The sequence below is a fragment of the Meles meles genome, chromosome 11 (genome assembly GCF_922984935.1).
Source record: "Meles meles chromosome 11, mMelMel3.1 paternal haplotype, whole genome shotgun sequence".
Classification (NCBI taxonomy): Eukaryota; Metazoa; Chordata; class Mammalia; order Carnivora; family Mustelidae; genus Meles; species Meles meles.
This window is the reverse complement of record NC_060076.1, coordinates 753638-781500: the sequence shown is the minus strand read 5'-3', so window position 1 is coordinate 781500 and position 27863 is coordinate 753638. Positions and strand designations below refer to the sequence as shown.

Here is a 27863-nt window from a genome sequence, read left to right as displayed (position 1 = left end):
CCAAATGGCCAAAGCTACTCACCATTTTTCTCAAGGGCGTTTATAAACAGCAAGAAATTTATATCAGTGGATCTATACATTTTTTAATAAACAGCAAGATACTTAAATCTGATAGTTAACATAATGTGGCGGGGCGAAGGGCTGCTCCTGAGCCGTTCTGGTTACCTGGCAATGAGGAGGGATGTGAAGGAGGGAGCCCCCAAGGACGCTGGGTGGCCTTCTTGGGGGGTCCTTGGTGGCATCTAGACACCTGACTCTACCGATGATCTGGCTCGGCCCAGCCTCCAGCAGTCGTGGTCAAGGCAAACATGGCCAGGTGCAGGGACAGACCCCGGCCTCCCCCTCAGGTGCCCGGACGTCAGGGCTGTGGGTTCAGAGGGGGGTGCATTAGAGCTGAAGTCAGTCCTCACGCGCCCGGGCCAGGGGCTTGCAGATCTCGGGACGGGGCTTCCCGACTCGGGGCGCCCCGGGGCCCTACGCCTCAGGCGTCCCTAGCTCCCTGCCTCGCGACCCCTCCTCAGGCTGCGGCGGGCGAGACCCCGGAGGTCGCGGGCGGCCGCCGAGCGGACAGGGGCGGGGCGCTCTGGAAGGGGGCGGGGCCCGGGAGGGGGCGCTCGGGGGCGGGGTCGAGGCGGGGCGGCCCGGTCCCGCCCCTCCGGGGTCGTCACCGCCCGCTGGGTCCCGTGACGCCCGTAGGAGCGCGCGGGTCACGAGTGCCCGCGCGGCCAGTGGCGGCGACATGGCCTCGGAGCGGGAGGTGCGCGCCCGGCTGCAGCGCGCGGGCCAGGAACACCTGCTGCGCTTCTGCGCCGAGCTGCCGCCGGGGCCCCGCGCCGCGCTCCTGGCCGAGCTGGGGGCGCTGGAGCCGGAGGCGCTGCGCGAGCACTGCCGGCGCGCGGCTGCGGCCTGCGCGCACCCCCCGGGCCCGCCGCCCGACCTGGCCGCGCGCCTGCGGCCCCTGCCCCCTGAGTGCGTGGGCAGCGCGAGCCGGTGCGACCCGGAGATGCGGCGACTCTGGGAGGAGGAAGGTAAGCGGGGCGGGCCTGGCGGGCGGAGGGGGCCTGGCCCAAAGCGGGGCTGACCGGAGAGCCTGTACCTGGAGGAGTTGAGCGCACCTTACTCCTTTGTGGAGTCGCCTTTCACTCGCAGCTGCGGCGGGGTGTGCGGCTCCAAACGCGGCCAGGGTGGAGCCGCCCCCAGGCGACTGGCCCTCGGGAGAGTGCTCCGTGCAGGCGCACCTGTCTAGCCGGCCGCCCAGCCCGCAGGCGAATTGGCCGCAGGGAACCCTCGCCCAGTTGCACACGCTCCCTTTCGCGTCAGCGCTGGCCCAGGAGCACTCCTGGCCTCCTGGCCTGACAGGGGAGGCAGGCGCTCCTGGAGGGAAGCCTGCCCGAGGCCCCCGCTGCACTGCTCTGACCAGCCTGACCTGGTGTTGCCTCTGAAGGACCGAGGCTGGGAATGAGCCCTGGAGCACGTCGGCAAGACCCCTGGTGGGTCCGGGACCAGGTGGGGCCCCACCTGGCCCACAGGGGGTCAGAATGTTACTTGGGAATTTCTCTTCTGTGGCTGTCAGAAGTCTTCGAGTCCTAGACACATGTGTGACTTGCTCTGAGGTGAACGGGGTCTTATGTGGCAGGTCCCAGGTGTCCGCTCATGGTAGGCACCCCGCGCCCCCAGGTTTACGCTGGATCTCCCTGAGCAAGGTGGCGGTGCTGCTGCTGGCGGGGGGGCAGGGCACTCGCCTGGGCGTCGCCTACCCCAAAGGCATGTACCAGGTGGGGCTGCCGAGCGGGAAGACCCTGTACCAGCTGCAGGCGGAACGGATTCGGCGGGTGGAGCAGCTTGCTGGCCAGCGCCACGGGACCTGCTGCACCGTCCCCTGGTGCGCCTCCTCTGCGGTACCTGCTCCCCAGAACAATCCCCTGCCCCCGCAGCATCCACACGTGAACCCCAAACCCAGCCCGGACCCCAGGCCAGCCCCTGCCGGAGCCCCGTATCCCAGAGGCCCTGGGCCCTTCCGGTGGCCTGCTCAGCCTCGCCTCTCCTTGAAGGTACATTATGACCAGTGAGTTCACACTGGGGCCCACGGCCAAGTTCTTCAGAGAGCATGACTTCTTCCACCTGGATCCCAGCAACGTGGTCATGTTTGAGCAGCGCATGCTGCCTGCGGTGACCTTCGACGGCAAGGCCATCCTGGAGCAGAAAGACAAAGTTGCTATGGCCCCAGGTATGCCACACCCCTGGGCCCAGGAAGGACCGCCTGGCCTAGAACAAGGAGCGAATTAGAGGTCGGGAGGACTGTGGCAGGGGTCAGAATGTTATGCCTGAAGGCTGTGTGGTCCCGGGTGAGTGGCCTCTCCTCTCTGGGCCTTGGTTCCCATCTGTCACATGAAACAACCAGAGGGCTACTTGGAGAGTGACGGAGAGCTGCCTCGGGTACAAGGTCCAGCCCCAAGCGGCCTCCCCTGCTTCCAGCATGCCCTGGACTAGATAAGGCTGAAGCCCAGGGGGATCCCTCGAAAATGGTTCCCTCTCCCTCTGCAGACGGCAACGGGGGGCTGTTCTGTGCCCTGTCAGACCACCAGATTCTAGAGGACATGGAGCGTCGGGGAGTGGAGTTCGTGCACGTGTACTGCGTGGACAACATCCTCGTGCGGTTGGCTGACCCCGTCTTCATCGGCTTCTGCGTGCTTCGCGGCGCAGACTGCGGGGCGAAGGTGAGCCCTCCCTGCCGGCCTGGCCCCGCCCCCGGCCTGATTGGCCCCGCCCCAGCCAGCCTTCCCAGCCCTGGCCTTGGCCGCAGGTGGTGGAAAAGGCGTACCCAGAGGAGCCGGTGGGCGTGGTGTGCCAGGTGGACGGGGTCCCGCAGGTGGTGGAGTACAGCGAGATCAGCCCGGAGACTGCGCAGCTGCGCGGGCCCGACGGGAGTCTGCTCTACCGCCTGGGCAACATCTGCAACCACTTCTTCACGCGAGACTTCCTCCAGATGGTCAGCAGGTGTGCTCCGCAGGTGGCCGCGGGCGCTGGCCAGAGTGGTCTGTGTAACCCTAACCCCAGCGGGTGCTGTAAGGCTCTGGGCCGAGTGGGCCTGCTCTTCCGTGCGGTGGCCGTTGCCTTCAGGCACCACCGCTTACCCTGTGGCTTGCCCCCTGCCATGTCATCTGGGCAGGGACGTGGCCAGTGGGGCCTGTCTCTCCCTCTGGGAGAGGTTGGGGGGTTGGGGGGGTGGGGGCAGGTTGAAGGGATGCCCACACCTTCCCAGAGACCGGGCTCAGCACCCAGTGCTCCTGCCAGCTGTCTTGGGTGGCTGGGTGTGCGGAGAGGTGGGGATGAGGTCCCCCCGGGACATCCCAGCTGAACTGTCTTTCCTTCTGTTGTCCTCCTGTGCCCCCAGCGAGTTTGAGCCCTTGCTGAAGCCACATGTGGCTGTGAAGAAGGTCCCCTACGTGGATGAGGAGGGAAATCCGGTAAAGCCGATAAAACCAAACGGGATAAAGATGGAGAAGTTTGTGTTTGATGTGTTCCGGTTTGCTAAGTTAGTGGTAGAAATCATTCATTTTTTTCTTTTTTTCTCTCTCTGTATCGGTGGTGGGTTCTGAGGCCTCGCTGGGCTGGGAAGTGGAGGCTTGTGGGGGACACAGTGGGGGTGCCCCTTTGCAGTGGGGAGGAGGGGCCAAAGCAGGCCCAGGGAAAAGGCCAGAGAACAGCCCCTATGGTGTGAGCCTGGCAGCGTCTGGGATGGCCGCGGTCTTCAGGGCCGTGAGACACCCTGGCCCCTCCTGAACCCTCTGGCTGCTCCTGGCCTGGAGGGAGGAGGCTGTTTCCAGGCCAGCTGGCTGGGGGACTTCGGGGGTTTGGCTGAAGGGGGGAGAGGACTTCATGCAGCCCCAGGGAACTCAGGAACAAAGACACATGCGGTCCCTGTGGGGCCTCCCCCATGGAGGTGACCCCCGCTTAGTCATCGGAACCCGGTGCAGCTTGCATCTGTCCAGGACCAAGGCCTCTGGGCCAGGACTTCCAGTCACTAGTTCTTTCCCCCACAGGAGCTTCGTGGCCTTTGAGGTGTCCCGGGAGGAGGAGTTCTCTCCACTGAAGAACGCAGCCTCAGCTGCCAGGGACAACCCCGCCACCACCCGGCGTGCCCTGCTCATGCAGCATTACCGCTGGGCCCTGCAGGCAGGGGCCCGCTTCCTGGATGCCTGCGGGGCCCGGCTCCCGGAACTGCCCAGGTGAGCGTGGGTCTCAGCACGCTCCCCTAAGGACGAGGGTGTCGGGGTCCGGTCCCCAGCCCCAGGGCCTTGGTGGTTCTGCCGCGGCCTGAGCTGCGGCTGGGGCTCGAGCTCGCACCACGCTGAGTGCAGGTGGCCAGGGGCCCTGTCCAGCCATACAGAGACCACCTGCAGCCTGGGGCCCAGCCCTTTGAGGTCGGCCCAGGGCCTGGGGACGGGTGGGCGGCTACCACCCTTCCTGACCAAGACCGAGGCGTGACATGTGGAAGCTGGCAAGGCAGGCCACACTCCAGGGCCGGCAAAGCACAGGACGGTAGGATTCTGTGTCCTTGGTTGTCGGAAGCCAGCTCCTCCATCTGGAGGCCCAGGTGCTATGGGGGACCTGCAGGGCTGACAGCTGTTTTCCCAACCAAGTAAGAGCCTATCACTTGGGCAGGGGCAGTCTGTTGAGGGCTCTGAGTGTGCAGAAAAAGGGGGTTTAACTGAGAAAAGAGTTTTGGGAGCGGGGTCAGGCAAGGACAGCCCCAGGACACGCACCCAGGAGCAGGTGCTGACGTACGGACTCCCACAGCCTGCCCGGCAGCAGAGAGCCTCCTGCCATCTGTGAGATCTCGCCCTTGGTGTCCTACTCCGGAGAGGTGAGAGCCCACTGGCCCACATGGGCTGTCTGGGGTGAGCCATGTGTGATCTGGAGGGGAGCAGTGGGGAGAATGGCTGCTAGGGCAGAAAGAGCTCTCAGTTTACTGATAAGGAAATAGTGGTTTTTTTTTTTAAGTTTTTATTTATTTATTCCACAGAGAGACAGAGAGAGAGGGAACACAAGCAGGGGGAGTGGGAGAGGGAGAAGCAGGCTTCCCGCCGAGTAGGGAGCTCGACGCAGGGCTCAGTCCCAGAACCCTGGGATCATGACCTGAGCTGAAGGCAGTTGCTTAACGACTGAGCCACCCAGGTGCCCCGGGAAGTAGTTTCTTAAGATAAAGAGGATCTTCCAGGAAGGGGGTGGGTGGCGAGTTAAGATGCTGGCATAATCTTGGAGGAGCAGGAGGATATGAGGCGGGGTCAGTTTGGGGTCCCAGCCAGGAAGACTTCATAGACGCCTTGCTGAGGAAAGGTGGTCCCAACCCTCGAGATCTGGTCTGAGCTTGCCCAGAGGATTCGTCAGGGGTTGGGCTAGAAATGGCATGCAGTCCTTGCTCCTGGAAGCCTTTCTCACCCTACCCTACACTGGCTCAAGGTGAATTTGTAACCCGCTTAAGGACTGAGAGCTGAATGGTGGACATCATGACTTCCTTGTTTCCAGGGCCTGGAGCCGTACCTGCAAGGCGGGGAGTTCCGGTCCCCACTCATCCTGGATGAGAACCAGGCCAGTGCCCTGCAGCCCTGACTCCCTTCCAGGACTACAAACCGCAGGGCCTGAGAGGTGGGGACACGGAGATCTCCACCAGGGTGGGGCCTCTCCCATCCTTGGTTCCGTGGAACACATGACCCAAAGACTGCGATGGACCGAGGAGGGCTCTTTCGCTGTGCTGGGGCCTGTGGGGTCTGGACGGGAGGCGGAGGTGTGACATCGCTGGAGAGGGCAGCAACCCCAAGCCTGTCTGAGTGAGCCCCTGCCTCCACACGCAGATCCACCTCCCCAAGGCCGCCACACGCTCGGGCTTTTCTGCAGATGCACAGACGAGGCAAAGAGAGAATGGGATAGTGCCCCTCCGTGCCATCTCCCAGGGCGCTGCGGCCAAGGAGCTGCCCCCTCCCTCCTCCTCCAGCAACTGAACCCTGTCACGGCCCAGCCCCCACCTTCCCACCAGCCCCGACCCACACACAGCCGGCTCACCTACAGGTGGGTCCTCTCAGCTTCCCTTGGACGCCTCAGCTCCCTGGCCCCGTCTGCGGTGGGTTGGGGCTGCTGAGCTTTACGAGCTTCCGCCCACGACCCAGTGGGCCCAAGGCCCGCGGCCTCCCGTGGCAGTTCATCAAGCTGAGCTGTAACCACCCAGGGAGCTCCATCCCCCGGCCAGCTTGCCAGTAGCTTGCGACAACCTGGGCGCTCACGCTCCTCCCGGGTTCCCGGCAGGGAGGGCACAGCCTCCAGTAACGCGCCCACGGCCCCACACCGCACCCCAGCACCCTGACCGAGGCCGGGGGAAACCCACAGGCCCTGGCCCTGAGCCACTGCCTGGCCTTGCTGCTCCCGGGCCCCGGGCCTGCTTTCCTTCCCCTCCAGAGAGCAACACAGAGGCCCCACCCTCCCGACTGACGTGGAGGGCAGCATGCACTGGCCCGGCCGCCAAACCCGGAGCCGGCCCACGGCTCCCCCTCCTCCCCAGGGCAGCCCGCACCCCTGCCCAAGCTGTACTTTCCCCAGGGGGAGGACTTCTCCAGGCCCCAGGCGGGGTTCAGATGTGGCGGCCTCCTCCAGCGGCTTGCGGGCCCCTAGACCTGTCCAGGCACCCCACCTGGGCACGAGGGCAGGGCCACGCCCCAAGCCCAGAGGAGGACTTTGCTTCCACCCGGGCTCTGCCAGCCCTTTGCAAACCTCAGAACTGAAGCGTGTGACTCGGGACCCTTCTCCACAGGCCAGCAGGGGCCCGGCCAGAGGCGGGTGGGCCAGGTCAGGGGTCCCGCCCACAGCTGCCGCTCCTCCCCTCCGCAGCTAAGGACGCTGCCGCCCCTTTCCTACGCCAGCCGGAAACACTACTGCGAAACAGCTCGCTTTGAAGGACGCGGTTTATTTTAGATTCCTCACGCCTCTACGTCCCGTTTCCAACACCGCGCGGCGGGGCAGGAGCAGCCGCCCTGGGGCAGCGGGGCTCGCAGCTCACAGGATCGTGGGGCGCCACCGGACCGGGAATGCGAGGAGGGCCCCGCAGTGCTTTCTCACGGGGCTGCGTCCCCCGGCCCACTGCGCACCCTCCCCGCCACGCTGTCCCTCGGGCTACCTTTCCAGCCTCGAATCCCAGACCACCCGTCACACCACTGACCTCCCCACGGAGGACTGCCGGACTCCCGCGTGTCCCCCGGGGTGGGGCCGGGGAGGAGGGCGCCTTTCCAATAAACTCAGGACGCGCTGATGCGTCCCCGGCCCGGCGAGCGCGGTTTCTGAGCGGCGCGTGTCGGAACGGCAAGCCGGGGGCCCCGGCTCCGTGCCGGCCGGGGAGCGAGAGGCCGCACGCCGAGCTGCGGCTGCACCTGCTCGGGGCGGCCCAGGGATCCCCTCGTGCCCCCGCCCAGCTCTTCCCCACGGTCTCCGGGCGGCCTGGGCCAAGCCCGCGGGTCCGCCACCTGGGGGTGGGCCCAGAACCTGCCCCCCCCCGCGCCCGCCCCCCGGCCCAGCGCGCAGGGCAGGGCCCCCGCCGACCGCCCGTGCGGGCAGGGATGCGCTCGGGCACCGCCGGCCCCCGAGCTGGGTGCGGGGACAGAGCCGCGGCGGCGGCCTCTAGGAGGCAGGGGGACCGACGGCACGAGCGCCGCCCTGGGGCAGGCTCAGCCACGGGGCCGCGCGGGAGGCCCACGCGGAAGGGCCGCAGCCGGACTGCGGGGCCGCCTTCCACCCGCCCCGCGCAGGACCCGGAGCCCCGCAGACCCTCCTCGGAGACGCGCGTGCGCACAGCGGGCTGCGCGGGTGGCCAGCGCGCCCCGAGGACGGACCCGAGAGCCTCCGCCGCGGCTCACCTAGCTCTGGGCGGGGCAGTCCGGCCGCGACCGGGAGTCGAGCCCCGCAGCAGGGGGCGCCGGGCGGCGAGCTGGGCGCAGGCGCGGGCCGGCTAACGTGGAGGGCGTGAGGTCACGGCGCACGGGCGGTCGTGCGCCGGCGCAGTAGGACGTAAACACAGGCGCGCGCCGGGGCCCCGCGGGGTGGACGCAGGCGCAGTGGGGCGAGGGGGGGGGGGGGGCGCGGCGCAGGCGCACCGGCCGCGCTCGCGATGGGCGGGGTGTTGACGGCGCCGCGATGGCTGCCCGCGGGTGTCGGACCCGCGAAGCCCCGGGCCCCTCTCCGAGCCCGGCCTCCTGACGCCGCCCGTGGGCGGGGCCGCCCCCGCCGCGGTCATGTACCCGCCGCCGGCGCCGCATCGGGATTTCGTCTCGGTGACGCTGAGCGCCGGCCGGACCTACGACGGCAGCAAAAGCTGGCGGCGGCGCTCGTGCTGGAGGGTGAGGCGCCGGGGCGCGGGGCCGCGGGGAGCCGGGCCGGGGCGCGCGGGGCCGGCCTGCGGCCGTCTGTCTGGGGGCCCGGGCTCTGCGGCGTGGGGGCGGCGCTCCGTGCCCCGCGCCGGGAGCCGTCGGTCGGGGCGGCGAGGCGGGAGCCCCGCCCGGGTCCGCGCCGGAGTGTCCCCGGCGGCCTCGGGCTGCAGCGCGTCCGACCCCCCGACGTCTGGGCAGAGGCGAGGTCCCGCCGGCGGCCGGAGCCGGAGCCGTAGTCGGAGCCGCCGCGCGCCCGCTGCGGACGTCTGTGCTCTGCCCGCGCGGCGGCTCGTCCGTCCCGGCCGGGAGGGCACCTCCCGCGGGGCAGACCCCGGGCCTGGGGAGCGCCTGGCCGCGCGGGGCTGGCGGCGGGTGGGGAGGTCCGCGGTCGGGTCGCTCTCGGTTGGGAGCCTCAGTGCCCTTCCCTCGCTCAGAAGTGGAAGCAGCTGTCGAGATTGCAGCGCAACGCGCTCGTCTTCTTGCTCGCGCTCCTGACGCTCTGCGGGCTCCTGTCCTACGCCAGCGTGGCTGACCAGTGGCGAGGTACCGGCTCCACGTGCGCCTGGCCGGGGTCTGCGTGTGTCCCCCAGGGCTGGCCGGGCGGAAGCGGGAGGTCGAGGGGCAGAGCGCTGGCGGCTGCGGGGCTGGCAGGTGGCTGTGCGGTTCCCGTTGTGGGACTGCTTCCCCGGCGCCTGGCTGAGTCCCAGCACCTCCACGCCCTGTGCGTCGCAGAGAAATCGAGGTCCGGAGGTCGCAGGCCCGGTGCAGACGCGTCCGGGGAACTCGCGCACAGGTCTTACCCAGGGTCCGGAACGGCCCCCGGGGCGGAGTCCTGGGGAGCGTGTGGGGAAGCCTGGTGACTCTCTGTCGGGGCCCTGGCCTGCCGTGGGAGGGCTGCGGAGCCGCTGCGGGGGTGCTCCAGCCAGTGGCCCGCTCGCTACCCTTTGTGGTTCCTGGAAGGGAAGAGCGGAAGGCCACGGAGTTGTGGGGCGTGGGTTGGGGCGAAGGATCGGAGCTGCCGAGGGCTCTCAGAAAGGCTTGATTTCCTCTGGCGTCGCTGGATTCGTTTCCGGGGCTTTCCCCGGGGCTCCTTCCATGAGGCGTCTCGCCTGTCTCCTCGGGCTGCGCGACGCACTCGGGGTCTCCTCCAGGCCGCGTGGGCTGCTGGGGATAAAACCGCCTCTGTCTTGTTTAGCCGGGAACGGGCGGTCGGCGCAAGAGCGGAAGATGAGACCGGCGGACCCGCCGGTCCTGCCAGCTCCTGGGAAAGCAGAGGACCTCCCGGGCCTCTCACCACAGGTACTTCGGGTGACCTGCACGTGGGGTCGTCCCCGGGCCCTGTCCCGCAGCATTTCGGGTAGACGGGGAAGGCGTGTCTCTGTCCCCATCTGTGTGACGTCCGAGCCTTACGCTCCTTGTGCTGGGCCGGTGGGATGACCCTTGGGGCGGGAAAGAGGAATACTCTCTGCTTCGTTCTCCTGGAACGCCTGCTGGCGGCAGGTCCCGGGTCTGCTGGTGAGCAGAACAGACCCGTCCCTTGCCTCGAGGCGCTGCGGGCTGGCAGGGGTGGGCGGGAGACCCTCCTGGGAGGAGAGAGCAGTCACCACCGGGAGGGGTAAGGCTGGCGCGGGTCCCGCGGTCGGCGAAGCCGCTGGGAGAGTCTGCGGGTTTCGGGTAGGGTCAGGAGAGCTGGGCTTGGGTGGGATGAAAGTGCCCAAGGCCCGGGGATCTGGGATTGCTCGGGGACTTGAAGCTTCAGCGGGTCTGGACGGGGCAGGGGGCCGGGATCAGTCCAGGCCGGGCCCTACGGGGCTGCCCTGGGGAGCCGCAGGAGGCCACGCTCCAAACTGTCTCATTCGGGAGCTGTGGGTGAAACAGCGGGTGTTCTGCCTCGTAGGGAGGACAGGCGGGCGTTTCCTTTACTTCTGCTGGTCCCTCCCCCGCACACGGTCTCTGCCCTAACGGTTGGGAAGGCAGAGCCAGCCTGGCGTGTTTCCCCACGGAGGGACACGTTTCCAGAGGTGTTTCGGGAGGTCCGTGATCCAGTGTCTGGTGTCCAGCAGAGGCCTGGACGGTAAGGGGTTCATATGCATACCTCCCCTGGTCCAGGCCTGGGGGCTGGGAGCCCCTGGTGGAAGCCGCTTGGACTTGGTCTCTTGCTCGGCCTCCAGCACTGGTCCCCCAGACCTGGGTCAGCCTCGGTGCTCTGTTTTGGCCAGACCCCCTTCTCCTGGCCACGTCACTCGTGAACGTCGTCACAGATCCCATGGACACTGAGAAGCAGAGGTTTTTCCCGATTCCCGGGGGGCCTTCCTCCCGTCCTCTGGGGGAGGCGCCTCGTCCCGCCCTCCGTCGAGCACTGGCTGCTCCCAGCCCCGGTGCTCCGTCCCTGGACCCGGCGCCCTGCCCTCGCCACAGCATCCCGAGGGTGAAGCACGGGAGTCCTGGGGCACGGGCCCACGGCCGCATTCTCTCTGCGGCTCCATCCGCGGGGGCGTGGTCCTGACCCTCTCTCGCTACCTTTAGGGTCTGTGACCGCCCGGGAGCATCCCGGACCAGGAGTCCAACCCGCCATCCAGGGCTGCGCCAGCCCAGCCCGGTGGCACATCTCCAGCCCTGTCGGCCAGGGCCGGGGGGTGGCGAGTCGGGATCTCCCGGCCAAATCTGCGTGTTGTGACGAGAGGCAAAAGGGGTTTCCTCTGGGGCCGTGTGCTGCCGGCCGGTTCACACACTGCATGGGGTTGGGCCTGATCGGGGAGCGTCCCGGGGGGAAAGGAAGGGCAGCTCCCAGGCAGTTGAGCTGTTTTCACGGGTGACTCTTGTTTTTATCTAGAAGCCTCAAAGGCACTTCCGACGGGGACCTCCCAATCTGCAGATTCGAGCCCCCGGTAAAGGCTCTGAGGGCAGGAGGCAGGACGATACCAAGTGGAGGGACGAGGCAGTGGGTGACGCTCGCCGGGAAGAAAACACGCGGAGAACGGTGGTCAGGTACGAGGGGCGTCAGACGGGGCTGGACGTGCAGAAACGCTGAGGCCCGTGTGTCTGGCGTTTTCTGAAAACCAAAGAGGAGGAGGGTGAGCGCAATGTCTGAGGTACGTGTTGCTCTCAGAGCAGGCGGGTCCAGAGCCGGACCCGGTTCCGGGTAGGGGGGGGGCGGGGGGAGTGGGGGGCGGACCCAGCCCCAGCCCCAGCCCCAGGCTGCTCCTGCTCGGCCTGCCCGGAGTGGCGGGCAGCAGGGAGCCCCGCCGGGTGGCCGGGACCTGGGGGCGTTTCTGTCTCCCCCTCGGGCTGGCCGACCGCTCTTCCTCCTCTCCCTGCAGCTGGAGGGGAGCGGTGATTGAGCCGCCGGCGCCGGGCACCGAACTTCCTTCGAGGAAGGCGGAGGCGCCCCCCAGACCTTCCTCCCAGGCCCCCAGGATTCAGAACCGGGCAGGTAAGACCGCACCTGCACCCTGTTGTGCCTCACCTGGACGTTCTGACGAGAAGGGCCGGTGGACGCCCAGAGGGCGAGCACCTGCCGTCCTTCCGAGTGCTGGTCCCCTGTGATGCCCGGGCAGGCCGCAGAGCTCTCGAGAGCCCGGCGGTGACACGGGGCTCCTTGGCGGCCCATCCCTGCAGCCCCCGGCCGCCCGCGTGGGTGAGAGACTCGCTTCCCAGCCTGCGTCTGCGCCACGGGGGGCTGGGGGGCGTCGCCTGGGGAACGTGGAGACGCAGCCACCCCTCTGCGTCTCCCCCCAGGCCCGACGGGTCCCAGCAGGTCTGGGCGGTCCGACGCGGTGGCGCCGGGGTGGAGGGCCTTCTGGGCGCAGGTGTGTCGGGAGCCCCGTGCAGCCTGTCTGCTTCGGTTCTCACGGCGCCCTCTGGGGTCGCCTGTGGGTCGTATCCCCGTTCCACGGACCGGAGAGCTGCGGTGCGGCCAGTCGCGGCCAGGGCCACGGGCCTCGTGGAGTGGGGGCTCGCGCCAGGTCAGCGAGTCTGGGGCCCAGGCTGTGACCCTCTGGTCCCGATTGCTGTTGCCTCTGAAGGAGGGGGACGCGTGGGGGACACCGGGCAATCGTGTGGCTTAGAGGACAGACGGCAGCGCCGCGGGTGTTAACACGGACGGGCCTCAGACCGCACCGGGCGCCCACGTGCCGCCATCGACACACACGGTTGTGTCCATGCGGCGCCTCCGTCACCGGTGCCCCGTCCTCCCCGGCTTGGAGAGCAGAAACCTCGTCCCCCACATGAGTCGCGAGGGCACCCCCGAAGGGCTCCAGGGCAGCCGTGGGTGCCCCTGGTCCGCGTTAGTTCCTCCTTGAAAACGCCCGGGGCGGACGAGGTGCGACGGGGCACCCGGGAGATGGGGCGCTCCTGTCCAGGTCCGCAGCCGCCGGCACGCCCGACGCTCCCGAGGCCGAAGGGCACGGCGCAGCCATCAGGCGCTGGCCGTGTGGTCCCCGGGCCCCAGAGCGTCGTGCCCGCCGGGCCCCCGGTGGAGGCCGACGGGAGACCACGCTGTCCCGTGCTGGCCCCGGAGGCCTCGCCGCCTTGGCAGCCGCGTCCAGCCGCGAGGACCCGACCTTGGGCGCTGTCCCCTGCTGCTCCCCAACCCCGTTCCGTGTGGGGCTACAGAGGGGCTCCGTCTGAACCCTGACCGGTCCCGGTCCCGGCGACCTGCGCTCTCCCCTCCAGCCTCCCCGAACGAGCGCCAGAGGGCCGTGATCGACGCCTTCCGCCACGCGTGGGCCGGATACCGCAAGTTTGCCTGGGGCCACGACGAGCTGAAACCCGTGTCCAGGTCCTTCAGCGAGTGGTTTGGCCTGGGCCTGACGCTGATCGATGCCCTGGACACCATGTGGATTTTGGGTCTGAAAAAAGGTATCCGCTCCTTCCCTCGCACGCGGCCAAGTTCTCCTGGGGCGACTCTCGAGGGAGCAGCTGTGGGCGGGGGCGGGGGATGAGGCCACTGTTCCCGTCTGGCGCGGGCTCCCTTCTTGTGGGGGCAGGGTCCGACGCGCTGGGCCTGGGTGGCGGCTTTCCCGCCTGACGTCCTTTGTCCAGGGCCGGTTCCGGCCGGTTCCCCTGTCGCAGCCGGAGGGGGCCCTGTGGCAGGAGGCGACAGGTGATGCCACGTCTCTCTGTCACGTCCCCCTTACGCCACGCTGATCGGGTGGCACGGGGTCACGCGTCGTCGGTTGTTTCTGAGCCGGGACTTCAGAGGCATGTTTTAAGTCGCCTGAGGAGGCCCGAGACACGCCCCGAATCACTCAGCCTGGCCCTTTGTGCCGGGATCGTCCCCCGGTGACGGCCTGTGCTCGCGCGCGCCAGCGGGCTCCCTTTCTCTGCGTGCCTGAAGTCGCGGGGGCTCCTCCCATCGCCCTGGCACCAGACGCGGCGAGCCTGCGGGAGAGAGAGAGACGCGGGAATGCACGGGGCCCCCGCGCGAGAGGTCACGGGGGCACGCTGAGACTCCCTATCCGCTCCCCTCCCTTCCCCACACTGTTCCGTGTCACAGAGTTTGAAGAGGCCAGGAAGTGGGTGTCTAAGAAGCTGCGGTTCCAGAAGGACGTGGACGTCAACCTGTTTGAGAGCACGATCCGCATCCTGGGCGGGCTTCTGAGCGCCTACCACCTGTCCGGGGACGACCTCTTCCTGAAGAAGGCCGTGAGCGTCCCGGCGCCCGCGGGGAGGAGAGGCCCGAGCCAGCGTGGGCGTGCGAGCGGCTGTCGCTCGGCTCCCGGGGTCCGGGGAGGGGTGGGGAGGGGTGCGGGGGCGCGGGGCGGGGGTCCGTCCCCGGTGCTCCAGCTCGTGTGCTGGAGCCTCGTTGGCGCACACGCCCGTGAGCCCTGCGTGTCGCCCCGCCGCTTGCAGGGACCTTCTCTCCGAGCTCCCCGGGGCGGGCCAGCTTGGTGTGGTGGCCATGGAACGTGGAGGCCCCGCGGGGCCGGTAAAGTCCCCTGTCCGTCCGCGTGACTGGACAGAAACGGGGGATGGGTCAGCACGGCGGGACGGAGGCGACGGCCGCCGTGCGGCAGGGAAGCTTGACTGCTCGCTGTGCTGTGTGTCAGGAGGATTTTGGGAATCGGCTCATGCCTGCGTTCCAGACGCCCTCCAAGATCCCGTACTCCGACGTGAACATCGGCACCGGGGCCGCCCACCCGCCCCGCTGGACCTCGGACAGCACGGTGGCCGAGGTCACGAGCATCCAGCTGGAGTTCCGGGAGCTCTCGCGCCTCACGGGCAATAAGAAGTTTCAGGTACGGAGATGCCCCGAGACGCCCCGAGATGCCCCGTCTCGTTTCCTCTCCCGTTCCCCGCGGTTCGTTAGCAGATCCCGCTTTGCCAGGGACGACAGAGGCCGGGGCGTCGGGTCGGCACCTGGGACCTGAGTCCTCGCCCCGGCCCTGCCCTGCAGTAGGCCCGTGTCCTCAGGGTCCCAGCCGCCCGCCTCCCACGTGCCGCGGGGTCGGGGGCAGCAGCGCCCGCGGGGAGGGGCGTCCGGTCAGGTCGGCACAAGGCAGGAGGAAGGGAGCTGCGCTGGGGCCTTCCTGACCCGCGCCCCCGTCATGGGCCCTTGTCGTCAGCGAGTCCCCAGCCCCGCCTGGCGGAGCTGCTGTCCTCGCGGGGGGGGGGGGGGGTTCGGGACTCGGCACAGCGTGCTGGCGGTTCTCCCCTCGTTCAGAGCAACGGAGGCGTGATCGGAGTGTAATGGCGACTCTTCACGTGTCCGTGGCCCTGCGTTCCCCCTCCCCCACCGTGCCGCCGTGGGCGAGCTCTGACGCCTGCTCGACATCCCCCCGTCGGAAGCGGGCCGCAGCCGCGAGCGCTGTGCCCCGTGCGTGTGTGGCGGTGGGGGCTCTCGGTTCTGGTCGTCCCGCACGGTGAAGTTCTGCGGCCCGGGCTGCCCGCGTCGGGCTTGGTCGCCACGGGGGCCGTCCGCATCCACGTGGAAGGCGCCCACGGCTTACGTCTGTGTCGTGGCACGCGTCCCACGTGTCCCTTCCCGCCCCCAGCGGTACCCCGCCGTGTGGACGGGGCATTAGCCGTCTAGGTGTCGGCCGGCCCTGCCCGTCGGGTTGTCTCCGACGTGGGTGTCGCGAGAGGCGCGCCCCCAGGAGCAGGTTCCCGCCACGCTCGGGCCCCGGCTCTTGCGTGGCCGCTGGCGCGTTGTCGGTGGGCCTGCTTCGGGTGGCCGCGGACCTGACCTCTGGGCGCGGCATTCTCCGAATGCTCGCTGGCCCCGTGTGTGTCCTGGGGAGACGGGCGTGCGGGGCCCTCCCTGCCTGTCCACGGCATGGCGGCCGTCCCGTTGTCGGCGCCTGGTCCAGCCGCTCCGCACGTGTCCTCCAGCTCCTGGGGCGTCAGCCGGGCGCCTGCCCGATGCCGGGTCTCCGTGGTGGCCGGCGACCCGAGAGGACTCTGTGGGTGGGTGTGGGCGCGTACGTCTGGCGGAGCCCAGGAAACGGCTCCCCGCGTGGGCTCCTGGGCACGGTGAACGAACGCACACGAAGCCGGGGAGCGGAGGTGTGGGGGGCCGCGGGGGCCCGGCAGGGAGCTCACAGCAGCCCGGGTGGGTCGGCTCTCGAAGGGGGTGCACAGGAGCTTCCCGGGGCCGGAGAGCCGCGAGGCCGGGCGCGGAAGCCGACGTGCCTGCCTTCCCTCCAGCCAGCGGGAGCAGCTGGGCACGCCTGGGCAGGGGGTCAATGGGGGCCAGGCCCGCGGCCATGGGACACGGCCCTCCTCCACCCCCGCCGTCTGCAAGATGAGTGGGGCCCTCGGGGCGGCCATGCGTGCGGGCACGGACCGGGTCGCCGTGGGGCCTGAGCTCGTCTCGGAAGCCGCTGTCGGGGGCAGCTGGGCGAGGGGTGCCGTGGGCCGGGACGGCGGCCTGCTCCCTCCTTGGCGGGGAGCGCGTCCGTCCCGTGGGGGGAGCCGACGCAGCCCCTCTGTGCGGCCCGCCCGCCCCCCTCGCTCACGCCCGCCCTCCCGTGGTCTGCCGCAGGAGGCCGCGGAGGAGGTGACGCGGCGTGTGCACGCGCTGTCGGGGAAGAAGGACGGGCTGGTGCCCATGTTCATCAACACGCACAGCGGCCTCTTCACCCACGTGGGCGTGTTCACCTTGGGCGCCCGGGCCGACAGCTACTACGAGTATCTGCTCAAGCAGTGGGTCCAGGGCGGAAAGAAGGAGACCCAGTGAGGCCGGTTCTGCTGCGTGGCGGGGGCGGGCTCCCCGCGGCTCCCCTCGTCCCGGGTTCCCGGTCGGGCAGCCGCCGTGCCGGCCCGCACTCGGCCCCCTCCGCGAGGAGCGTTTCCTCCAGGCACAGCCTTCGTGTCCAGGAGGAGGGGACCTGGCTGGTCGCCGAGGCCCGTGCTCCCCGGCGCCAGGCGGGGCCCGGGGTCGGGGCCTGTCCGAGGGGCCCCCAGCTCACCGGCTGCGCGGTCCCCCTCGCGGTTGCGGAGGCCACCGTGCGCAGGCGCCCCCCAGCAGAGGGCGGCCGGGCCGCCTGGGCTGCACCCTGCAGCGTGGAAGGCAGAACCGCCCCCCCGGGAGGGACCTGGAAACCCTCGGCGATGGAGCCTGGGGCCGACGCCTTGCAGAGACGGGGCGTCACAGCGGGAGTCGGTGGGGACGTCGGGGTCCTGGGGCTGTGCAGAGGCCGGTCTCGGGCCGTCCCTCGGGGCGCCTGAGAGGAACGTCCCCAGCTCCGGGCCAGCCTGGCGCCGCCTCAGACGGGGCCGGGGCTCTGGGCCGCTAGCGTGTGCTCGGTGGTTCACGGCCGTGCGGCCGCTCCTGGGTGCCGGGGCGAGGGGGCCGTGCGCCCGGCTGGTCCCGAGCTGACGGGGCCTGGCGCCCTGCCCAGGTTGCTGGAAGACTACCTGGAAGCCATCGAGGGAATCCGAAGGCACCTGCTGCGCAGGTCTGAGCCCGGGAAGCTCACCTTCGTCGGGGAGCTCGCCCACGGCCGGTTCAGCGCCAAGATGGTGAGAGCCCACACGGGCCAGCCTGGGCAGGCGGGGCTTCAGCCACCCGCCCCCCCCCCCCCCCCCCGCGGGTGGGGTCCTGAGCTGCCACGGGTTTGTGAGCCAGGACGCGCAGAGAGTCCCGAAGTTCTGGCCGTGGGCGTGCGCCTGGGTCGCGTGGCCTGGGGTGGGATGGAGGCGGCAGGGGGAACTGAGGGGGACCCGAGGTCTGCACTGAGTCCCTGGCTGCTCCCCCGGGTCCCGTGCGCCGCCCCCCCCGCTCCCCCCCCGCTTCCCAGGGACCCTCCCTCTCCCCTGGGCCCTGGGCCCAGCTCCTGGTCTTGTGCACCAGCGCTGCGGCAGCCCGTCGGTGGGGGAGGGGGAGACCTGGGTCAGCGTCTGCTCCCCCAGGAGGGAGGGTCTTTCCCCCCGCCTCTGCCCCGCCTCTCCCCTGCTCACGTGGAGCGTCACGTGCTGGGCCTGTGCTGGAGTCCTCGCTGATTCCTGGGGACACGGGAGGCGCCGTCCCCGGGGTCGCGGCCCCCCCCACGCGGCCACAGGGCCCGCCGTGGTGAGGACCCGCTGGTTTCAGGACCACCTGGTCTGCTTCCTGCCGGGGACGCTGGCTCTGGGTGCCCACCACGGCCTGCCCGCCGACCACATGGAGCTGGCGCGGGCGCTCATGGACACCTGCTACCAGATGAACCGCCAGATGGAGACCGGGCTGAGCCCCGAAATCGTGCACTTTAACCTGTACCCCCAGAACGACCGCAAGGACGTGCAGGTCAAGGTGAGCCGGGGCCGGGCTCTGGGTGTGGGGGCGCCGTCGGGGCCGCGTCTGAGCTCGGCCCGTGTCTCCCCCGCCCCTCTCCCCACCCCCAGCCGGCCGACAGACACAACCTGCTGCGGCCCGAGACCGTGGAGAGTCTGTTCTACCTGCACCGCCTCACGGGGGACCCCAAGTACCAGGACTGGGGCTGGGAGATCCTGCAGAGCTTCAACACGTACACACGGGTGAGCCGCCTGCCCGCCGCCCCGCCGGCCCCCTCGCCGCGGCCTCTGGAGTCGGGGGCACCTGGGGCTCTGGGGCTGGGGTGTCCCTTGGTCCCGTCCCAAGGCCCGAGCCCGTGTGGGGAGCCGGCTGTGGCCGCAGCCCGGACGTCGCCGTCTCGGCCCTGTGCAGGTCCCTTCGGGCGGTTACTCCTCCATCAGCAACGTCCAGGACCCCCTCAACCCCCAGCCCAGGGACAAGATGGAGAGCTTCTTTCTGGGGGAGACGCTTAAGTACCTGTACCTGCTCTTCTCGGACGACCCGAGCCTGCTCAGCCTGGACGCCTACGTGTTCAACACCGAGGCCCACCCCTTGCCCATCTGGGCCCCGTCGGGCGGGGCGTGACTGCCCTGTGGGTCCCACCCCTGCATCCCCCAGGACTTGTGTTTATGGAAGCCTGTTTGTAGACACCTGGTTTGGGTCAGTCCACTGTCCTTGGCCTTTGGCCCTGTAGTGTCCACTCGGCTGGCTGCCTGTGGTCCTGGCTGGCTGAATGGAGACACCAGGGGTTCCTGGGCCTGAGCATCTCAGGGCCTCATGGGTGGGCAGGACGACCAGGCATCCTGTGTGAGCCTCTCACGACGATGGTGTTGTAGCGTCAGCCCCGTGAATCACGGTGGTCCGTCCACTAGGGAGCCTCCTGCTTCCTGACGAAACTGGAATCATGACTCACATTCCTCGTACCTGAACGTCTTACTGTTACCCGGTGCCTGGGCTTCGTGGTCCCAGGTGTCTGGTCATCCCCAGGGGTGCGCTGGGTCCCCTGACAGTGGCAGTGGCCAGAGCTGAAGGGACAGCCCAGCCCGTGACTCAGCCGGCGGTCTCAGCTTGCGACGTGCCTGGACCCAAGCGTCTGAGGGCATCTGTGACCTCCTCCGATCGGGGCACCTGGCGGGCTGTGGTGTTTACACGTTGGACTCAGGGATCCTCCCCTAACCCTGGAGGGCCAGGAGGGGCGGGCGGGCGGGCGGGCGGGCGGGCGTGTCTTGCTCCGGGACCACCGAGTGGAACGGACTTTCCGGCCAGCATAAAAGTCGGTTTGCTCTCATCTCTGCTGCGTGTAAGACCGTGTGCTCGGCTGTGGTCGGGGTTTAGCCGTTGTGGTCCCGGCACACCTCACACTCTGTGCTCAGAGGGCGGGTCTCCCGCTGCCACCAGTGGCCTAGGGACTCAGTATGGACATGAAGTCCACATTCCTGTGATACCCGACGGCCTGCCCCTGCTCATCCCGGGATGTCTGCGTCCTGGGCTCTGTGTCCGTAGGTGGGGCATCCCTGTTGCCTGCCAGCTGGTCACGGGAGCCTGCCGCTTCCACCCCGAGCCCTGACTTGGGGCACTTTTCCAGAGATGAGCCTCAGTTTCTGGGGGACCCTGTTTCCTAGGGCCCGGTGGCCTTGCAGGCACAGGGCTCTCTGGGACACTGCGCTGCCAGTAGACGGTGCCTCTGGTGCTCCAGGCTCCCAGCACCCAGCAGGACCTGGGTTCTTGGCCGCGTTCCCGGTTATCTCCGCACTGCACATGTCCACTGGCTGCCCTTGGGGTGCCTTATACTCTGACCCGACACCATGTCTCTTGCGCCTGGAACGGGGTGCAGGGCCTGTCTCCGTGACCTCACGGCCTGTCGCCACACACCTGCCTCCCGGAGCCCAGGGGCAGGGTAGGGACTGTGCCCGCCCTGGAGGAGGAGCTGCAGCCCGAGAGCCCCCGGGGGAGGCACGGCTGGGTGGGGTACCAGGAAGGACACTTGGGCTGGCCGCAGGGATTCCCCCCCCATGCCCTGAGACCACATGTGAGCTGAGAGATCGTTTTTATTAAATGCGTGGCTGGTTTGGTGGTCTGTGCTCACGTTTGCTCCCTCAGCCCACACCGCAGTTCCCGGGCTGCCCGACACTTCCGCGGCCGCGCACCCCAGAGCCCTGAGATGCTTCCCTGGCGTCCTCTCTGGTCCTCGGCCGGGGAGCACTCAACCTCCGAGGCCCCCACCCTGGGCCGGCCGCAGCCACTGTTCACGTCTGGCTGTTTCCACCCACTTGTGGATAAGCCTGGCCTCAAACCTGCGCGCCTCCTGGACAGACGTGGGGTCTTCTGGGTGAGACGCTCTAAGGAGCAGGCAGGGGGGTTTGAGTGGGGCAGCAGGCTGAGCCCCGGCCCTCCCCAGCCCCCGTCGGCCAACTGCTCCGGGCCACACGCAGCACCCCTCCCAGGCAGGACCGCACCTCAGGTCTAGGTGATGGGCGCCCCCCCGGATGGTGATGGCGAGGACTGACGCACTCAGGTTAGTCTGGATCTGTCGGAGGACGTTCGTCTGCTGCGCCGTGGCCTCGGCCCGACCCACCCCTGCACCCCAGCCACCCGCTGCGGCCTGCGAGGGGCTGTGTCCCCACGGGGGTGCAGCTGAAGCAGGAGCTCCCAGGGAAAGCCTGGCCTCGAGCTGCCTCCTCAGGAAGGAGAGCTGGAGCTTAGGGCACCAGCCGTCACTTCACACCAAGGGGAGGGGGCATCTGGGGGGCTCAGTCCGTGAGCATCCGACTCTGGATTTTGGCTCGGGGCCTGACCCTGGGGTAGTGGGATCGCGCCCCATCAGGCTCGGTGCTCAGCGGGGAGGCTGCTTGTGATTCTCCCCCTTGCTCTGGCCGCCCGCACCAAAGGTAGTCCAAGGGGAAGAACCAGAGAAGGTAGGAGGTAGGAGGAGACGACCTTAGGGGGAAAATGGAGGCCGCACAGAAGCCAGGTGCGGAGGACCCACGGGGAGCGTGCGGCACGGCCCCCCGCTGGCCAGAGCCCAGCGCCCGCAGCAGCCCCCATGCTGTGACTCACCCCGCCCCCTGCCCAGGGGTCCAGATCACCGTTGGAGAACAGGATGTTGCTGGCAGCTTTGAGGTCTGCAAGAGACAAACATGGTGGGGACGGGGCCGGTTCGGGGTGCCGGGTCTGTGCGGGGCGGAGGGAGAGGCGCTCCCGTCTCGGGCCTCACCGTCCCCCCCGAAGCTGGTCTGCAGCCAGTCCCTCCGGGGCCACACGCCCCACGTGTCCAGGCAGTACTGCTCGCGGAGGGCCTCCGTGAAGCGCAGCTCGGGGAAGAGGTCTGTCGCGTTGTTGCTGGAAAACGTCAGGTTGATCTCGGTGCAGGCCTGCGGGATGCCCCACACCGAGGTCAGGAGAGTGGGGGACCGCATCGGGCACCTCCGTCCCGGGCAGTCCCAGGCAGCCGGCAGCCCCATACCTGGTAATCCCAGGCCCTGGCGTCAGACCCGGTGCCACAGCCCGTGGGGTCCGCGCAGGCCTGGTACTGTTGGTAGATGTCGTAGCAGGACACGGTGCCCGAGGAGTTGTACACCAGTCCTGGCGGACAGGGCTGCTGGGCCGGGGCCGGACACTCATCCTGCCCCTTGGAGGGGCCAGGGCGCCCAGCGAGGCGTGGAGCTCCTGGGGTCCGTGCGGGCAGCTCCTGCCCTCCCCCAGGATGCTCCCCACCACAGGGCAGGGCGTGGCTGGGAGTGTGGCCCGCCCCCGCCCAGGGCCTTTCAGAGAACCGGTGGGACGGAACCCACCCCCCCAACAAAGCTGAGCCAGGGACGGACTGCACGGGAACATCGGTGCTCCTCGCCTCCACGTGGCCTGTGCCCCCAACCCGTGTCCACCCCCCACACTGGGCGCAGGGCCGAGGGGCAGACGCACCAGCCAGGGCTCGCAGCCCCTTGATTCTCTGGCTCTCGCTCAGCAGCCGGTCACAGCCAGCCTGGGGAAGCCAACCGAAGAACCCCGCTTGGCCTACGGCCCCTCCCAGCTGGCCCTGCCCTGGTCCTGGGCTCCAGATGGCCGCGAGCTCCTGGGCCATCCAGCACTGGGCATCCCACAGGCCCTTCTCGGTCCTCGGCAGCTGCCCTCCCCAGATCCCTGCCCACGTCTCCGGGTGCCGGGAGCACGCGTCTTGCCTTGACTGGGTTGGCGGGAAGGGGCCCGATGAAGTCGGTGGGGTACGGGTAGTCCATCATGGCCAGCACGGTGAAGGCGTTCCGGGCGAACCCGAAGAGCTGAGTCAGGTCCTCCCAGCTGGACAGCCTTTGGCAGGTGCCGAACTCCCGGCTGACCGTGTCATAGGCTGTCAGGAGGAGGCAGGACCACGATGTTTGGGTGTGGGTGGGGCCAAGGGAGGGCAGGGGAAGGGGACAAGCCTCCTCACCTCCCCATGAGAACAAGTCCTTGATCTGCCGGAAGGCGTCCCGCACGCCCTGGGCACACTTGGGATTCTGGCCCTCAAAGTCCTGGAGAGAGAAGGGATGTGGCTGTGGCTGCCACAGCCTGGCCCAGTCCCGGGGGCCCGGAACCCTCACTTACCGCGGAGACGTCCCGGAAGAACTGGTAGGAGTCACCGAGGCCGGCCACAGCCACGACGGGCGCACTGGCCGCGAGCGCGCCGGCCACGAGATGGGGGTACTTCATCCTCATGTAGGCGCTGAGCATCCCCCCGTAGCTGGGCGGGGACACGGGGGTCTGGGCCGCGCTGGCCAGGAACCCAGCCTCCCCAGCACCAGCCCCCCGCGGTGCCCCAGGGAGGCCCCGAGACTTCCAAGTCCCACGCGTGCGTGGCTCAGGGAGCAGCCGGCGGGGCAAGGACCCACCTGCCACCGAAGGTGATGACGGGGCTGTCGTGGGCCCCAAGGTCACGCCGCAGCGCGCGGATCAGCCTGGCGAAGTCGGCCAGCGCCTGCTCCACTGTCAGCAGCTCCGTGCGCCCGCGCCGCGTGGACTGGTCGCCGAACGGCAGTGACTTCCCGTAGTAGCGCTGCAGGGGGCAGCGGCAGAACTGAGACGGGCTCCCCCCGCGCCCGCCCTCCCCGCCTGCGCCCGCCGCCGGCACCCACGTGCTCCGCGAAGACGACCAGGGCCTCCTGCTGAGCCGCCAGCTCCCGGATGAAGCCCGAGTTGTTGGCGAAGGACCACACGTCCCCCTCGTTGCCCGTGTAGAAGAATATGGGCCCCTTGCCCTTCTTCCAGAACTTCTCTGTTGGGCGGAGGCAGGAAGGGGTGGGTGAGGCGAGGGGCAGGACCCCTGGGGGCCGCGACCCCCCCACCCCCGCACGACCTCACCTGACACCAGGAATCGCTGGGGGAAGGTCTTGTTGCCGAACCTCTCGAAGTTGAAATGGTCCAGGAGCTGCTCGAAGTAGCCCTCCCGGAAGTCGCTCTCCCGGGCTCTGGGGGCTGGAGGGGTGCGGTGCTCAGCGCAGGGGTGCGCAGGGCGGGATGGGGGGACGCCCGCGGGCCCGCACTCACCCCCAGCCTCCAGGCAGCGCAGCCCCAGCGCCAGCAGCAGGGTCAGGGCCCAGGGCCGGGAAGGCCACTGCCGAGCGCCCATCTCCGCGGGCAGCGGGATGCGGTCACGTGACTGCCGCGCTCACGTGACTGCCAGGGCAGGGGCGGGGGCGTGGCGCTCGTCGCCGACCTGATTTCCCGCCACCCGCCTCCCGGGGCCTTCAGTCCTGGGTCTCAAGGTTCCTGCTCCTCCCCACCCCCCCTCCCCCGCCGCGTCACCACGGAGACAGTCTCCGTGGGGACGTGGGAAGCAGGAGAGGGCTCGAGGGCCTGGCGCCGGGACAGGGCATGTGTGCTCAGCCCCCCCAACTCATCCTCCGGGGCCACCGCCAGGGCTCCAGTGCGGGGTGAGGCTTATCCACCCGGCGCCTCCCGCACAGGGGCCGCGTGGGCTGACCCCTGAGGAGAGGAGTGGGAGCCTTGGAAGGTGGGTGGCAGCGGGAGAAGGGGTCTGGGGCAGAAGGCCAGCTGCCCTGAGCGAGGGGCCTGGGCAGTGCAGGGATGTGGCTGCTGAGTGCCCGGCGTTGGGGGAAGGGGGTTCCACATCCCTGCTGGGACCCAGGGGCCCTCCCACCAGGCTGCAGATGAAGGACAGGCCAGCAGGGACGCGGGGCCCGGCCCTGAGTACAAACCGCCCTGAAGAGGATTTTACACCCACCCGGGGGGAGCCCTCCAGCCTCCCCGCCCACCCCCCAGAGATGACAAGAACCGGGAGGGATGACAGCCTCAGTGGCCAGCAAGCCCACAGGCCTTCGTCCTCCGTCACTCAATAAACCTTGCTTTGCCGCCCACCACTCTGTCTGGCCTCGTCCCCGTTCTTCCAGGCTGCGACAAGAACCAGGGACAATCCGGCAACACCTCCAGGAGCCCCTCAGTCAGACTGGGGCCCGGGAGGGGCTGCCTCTCCCCCAGCAGCCAGGCCTGGACCCCGGGGAGGGCCAGGGGCCAGAACCACCCCCGCCCCAGGCTGCAGAGGGAAGGGGAGTCACACTGCCCTGCTCCCCACACTGTCCCTGGCCAGCATGACCTCCGGTCTCCGCCTGGGCCCGCTCTGCCTGGTGCTGGGACAGGCCTGGGCTGGGGTCCTGACCTCGGGCTGTGGCCTGGGAACCTAGGCCCCCAGGACAGGCCCGGACTGAGCAGTGGGGACCTCACGCTGCCGCAGGACTGTCACTGTGACAACCAGCATGGTGACAATGACTGTCCATCGTGTCACACCACCCCATGGGTGTGGTCCCCCACGGTCACCGAGTGCCACACCACAATCACTCCAGAGTCCCTGTCCCCACTTGTATGTCCCAGTGTCCCTGCCCCCCCGCCCCTATTCCCATGTCCTGTCAGTGCCCCTATCCCTGTGTTCCTGTGTCCCCATCCTTGTGGCCCTGTGTCCCCACAAGCCCGTGCCCCTCTGTCCCTGTGTCCGTGTGTCCCCGTCCCTGTGTCTCTGTTCCCGTATCCTTGTGTTCCTCATGTCCCCGTGTCCCTCGCCCTCTGTGCCCAACCCTGTGCCCTCGTCCCCCTGTCCCTCTATGCCCACCCTTGTGTCCCCCTTCCCGTCTCTGCGTCCCCATCCCATGTCCTAGTCCCTGTGTCCCTGTCCCATGTCCTAGTCCCTGTGTCCCTGTCCCATGTCCCAGTCCCTGTGTCCCTGTCCCATGTCCCAGTCCCTGTGTCCCCGTCTCATGTCCCCGTCCCTGCGTCCCCGTGTCCCCGTGTCAGGTCCCTTTGTGCTTACCCTCTTGTTCCCGTCCTTGTGCCCCCCTGCCCCCCTGTCCCTATCCCTCTGTCTCCGTGTCCCCATCCTGTCTCTGTGTCCCCAAGCTCCCGTGTCCCCGTGTTCCCGTGGCCCTGTTCCTGTGTCCTCGTACCCGCACCCAGGGCTGCCTGTCCTGTGTTGAGTAGAGAGGTGCCCGTGCACGGTCTTTGTGGTCTCTGGAGGGTAGAGGCCAGGACAAGACACAAGGACTCGCAGCTCCTTCCCCCTGGATGGCAGTTTCTCCTCAGGCTGGTCCTGCTCTCACTCCCTCCTCCTAGCCCAGGCGCCAGACACTAACACCCCAACTGCAGGCTCACCATGTTCTCCCCTCCAAACCCTCCGGGCAGCGCGTCCATGCCCGGGGCGGCACCAGGAAGACCCAGACAGGTGCATTCCGATTCCGACTGTCCTGCCACACCCGGTGGGCCTGACCACGCGGGTACGTCTGGGGGTCCAGAAACGCTCCTCCCAACTTCACGGGGGCCGAAGCTGGGTCTTGGCCCTCCATCCAAAGCCCACACATTGGGGGAGCCAGGCCCGGTCCCGTGTTTGTGGTTTGTAGGCTTCTTTTATCGAAATGGACCTGGTTTTGGTATCAAGGTAATACGGGCCTCACCGAACGGATGAGAGCATGCCCTCCTCCCAACATTCTAGAAAAGTCCGAGAAAGATTGGTGCTAATTCTTCAAAACGCTACTTTTAAAAAGACTTTTAAAGTGGTCTCTACACCCAGCATGGGGCTCAAATTCACAACCCCCGAGAGCGAGAGTCATGCGCCCCAGGAGGTGCGCCGGCCGTGCCCCGACTCTTGGAAGGTCCGGCGAAGCTCACAGGGAAGCCGCGTGCTCCCGGCCTCCCTTCGTCCTCAACTACCGTTTCGGTCTGACTGTTCGACGTCTGTTGAAGTTTCCTTTGTCTCCTCTTGAGCTAACTTAGGTAATTTGTCCATCTTAAAAAGATTATCAAACTTGGCGTGCAACTTTTTATCATAGTGTCTTATGGTCTTTTCTATTTCTGTAAGGTCACTGGGAACGCCCCTGCTTATGATTCTGGCTTTAGTCATCCGCGTTCCTGCTTTTTGTTGTTACCTTAAAGATTCATCAGGTTCCCTGAAGTTTTCAAAGAACCGACTTCCGATTTGGGGACTGCGTTGTCTCACTGCCCCACCCCTCTGCCCAACTCCCTCCGTCCGGCTCTCGGCTGTTTGCTTCCTGTTTCCCAGCTCCTCAAGGCACACAGCTTGGCATTAATCTCAGATCTTCCTTCCTTTACTATTGTTTTTTAAGGAAGTTCTGCACCCAACGTGGGGCCTGAACTCATGACCCTGACATCGGGAGGCTCGTGTTTCATCGACCGAGCCACCGGGAGCTCGGTTTCTTCCCTCTCTCTTACGTGCAGGCATTCAAGATTATAAACTTGTATTTGAGCTTCCGTATTTTGTGCCTTCGCTCTCACGGATCTCAGAATTCTGAAAATTTCCCTTCTGCTTCCCTCTCTGACCCACTGAGCGTGTTGGTTAATTTCCATGGATCTAGGAGTTTGCCGGTTTTCTCTCTTATTTGTCCTCTGACTTCCAGCTTCATTCCACTGTGGCTCAAAGATACTATTTTCTCAATTTTTAGAAACACAGGACATTCGTTCTGCGTCCTGACCTCTGGCAGAGCCTGGGGAGCGCTCCCCACGCACCTCAGAAGGGCGGGGACCCTGCTGTGGCTTGGGCCGTCGCGCTGTCCGCTGGTCTGGCGAGTTCTCTGCGCTGCTCACGGCCTTGCCTCCTCTCCTGACCTGCCGCCGCATGTTCAGTGATGACGCAGTTCGCGGGGCGCAGAGACGACGGGGGCACCCTCAGCGGGCAACACTGTCCTTCCAACGGACGCCAACTCCACTCACTCACACATACGCCCGACCTTGGAGCAGCTCCGAGCTACCCCTTCAGGTGGCTGTCATTGTACACCGCAGCCCTGAACATACACTTGTCACTGCTGGACGCGTGTCGCGGAGGCCTATAGGGTGAAGGCTGGAGTCGTGAACAAACCCTGACCCTGGCTGTTGGGCTCCCCACGGCCGTCTTTGACAGAGATCTTCCTCCTTCTCTCCCGAGTGCCCTGCCGCTCCCAATCTGACGGCCGCCCACGACCGTATCGCACACGCCAGGCTGACTGGCAACAAGGGCCTCGGCTTTTCTCTGGGAAGATCTTAAATTCTCCCACGGTTGGAGAGTCAATTTTGCTGTATACAGAATCTTCGGTTGAAAACTTTTCTTTCATCAAAGTATGTCACTCCATAGACTTACGGCATTTTTCTTTTAGATTTGAGAGTGAGCGATGGGGCAGAGGGGCCGGGGCGAGAATCTCAAGGCGATCCCCCGCCAAGCAGGGGGCCCGACC

General features: G+C 67.9%; 4 protein-coding genes across 7 annotated transcripts; 2 read left to right on the top strand and 2 right to left on the bottom strand.

Moving 5' to 3' along the window:
* The first annotated feature begins 698 nt into the window (after positions 1-698).
* UAP1L1 (UDP-N-acetylglucosamine pyrophosphorylase 1 like 1) lies at positions 699-6949 on the top strand. Of its 3 annotated transcripts, none has more exons than XM_046021796.1 (10): positions 699-1028; positions 1678-1882; positions 2052-2227; positions 2545-2717; positions 2804-2997; positions 3395-3535; positions 4044-4229; positions 4801-4867; positions 5530-5649; positions 6883-6949. In XM_046021796.1, exons 1-9 carry the CDS (start codon positions 740-742, stop codon positions 5611-5613), a joined length of 1515 nt encoding a protein of 504 aa, XP_045877752.1. In that variant the 5' UTR covers positions 699-739; the 3' UTR covers positions 5614-5649; positions 6883-6949. The 3 variants fall into 3 exon arrangements, with proteins under 3 accessions (XP_045877752.1, XP_045877751.1, XP_045877750.1); XM_046021795.1 differs by having other exon boundaries at positions 5856-6949; XM_046021794.1 differs by having other exon boundaries at positions 5530-6949.
* A 1178-nt stretch (positions 6950-8127) lies between these two features.
* LOC123952516 (endoplasmic reticulum mannosyl-oligosaccharide 1,2-alpha-mannosidase-like) lies at positions 8128-19453 on the top strand. The gene is made up of 13 exons (XM_046021790.1): positions 8128-8381; positions 8846-8954; positions 9607-9710; positions 11245-11399; positions 11732-11844; positions 13086-13271; positions 13909-14057; positions 14462-14650; positions 16396-16586; positions 17255-17375; positions 17947-18144; positions 18237-18368; positions 18538-19453. The coding sequence occupies exons 1-13, from the start codon at positions 8277-8279 to the stop codon at positions 18748-18750; spliced, it is 1965 nt and encodes a 654-aa protein (XP_045877746.1). The 5' UTR covers positions 8128-8276; the 3' UTR covers positions 18751-19453.
* On the bottom strand, positions 14671-16384 carry LOC123952519 (translation initiation factor IF-2-like). The gene is made up of 2 exons (XM_046021797.1): positions 15961-16384; positions 14671-15930 (listed from the first exon to the last, which is right to left on the bottom strand). The coding sequence occupies exons 1-2, from the start codon at positions 16179-16181 to the stop codon at positions 15441-15443; spliced, it is 711 nt and encodes a 236-aa protein (XP_045877753.1). The 5' UTR covers positions 16182-16384; the 3' UTR covers positions 14671-15440.
* A 742-nt stretch (positions 19454-20195) lies between the features above and the next one.
* On the bottom strand, positions 20196-23817 carry DPP7 (dipeptidyl peptidase 7). 2 transcript variants are annotated; one of them, XM_046021793.1, is made up of 13 exons: positions 23683-23817; positions 23497-23610; positions 23271-23410; positions 23028-23191; positions 22744-22879; positions 22589-22670; positions 22341-22507; positions 22084-22144; positions 21629-21747; positions 21380-21536; positions 21223-21287; positions 20622-20692; positions 20196-20504 (listed from the first exon to the last, which is right to left on the bottom strand). In XM_046021793.1, exons 1-13 carry the CDS (start codon positions 23762-23764, stop codon positions 20369-20371), a joined length of 1494 nt encoding a protein of 497 aa, XP_045877749.1. In that variant the 5' UTR covers positions 23765-23817; the 3' UTR covers positions 20196-20368. The 2 variants fall into 2 exon arrangements, with proteins under 2 accessions (XP_045877749.1, XP_045877748.1); XM_046021792.1 differs by having other exon boundaries at positions 23497-23799.
* Positions 23818-27863: the final 4046 nt, after the last annotated feature.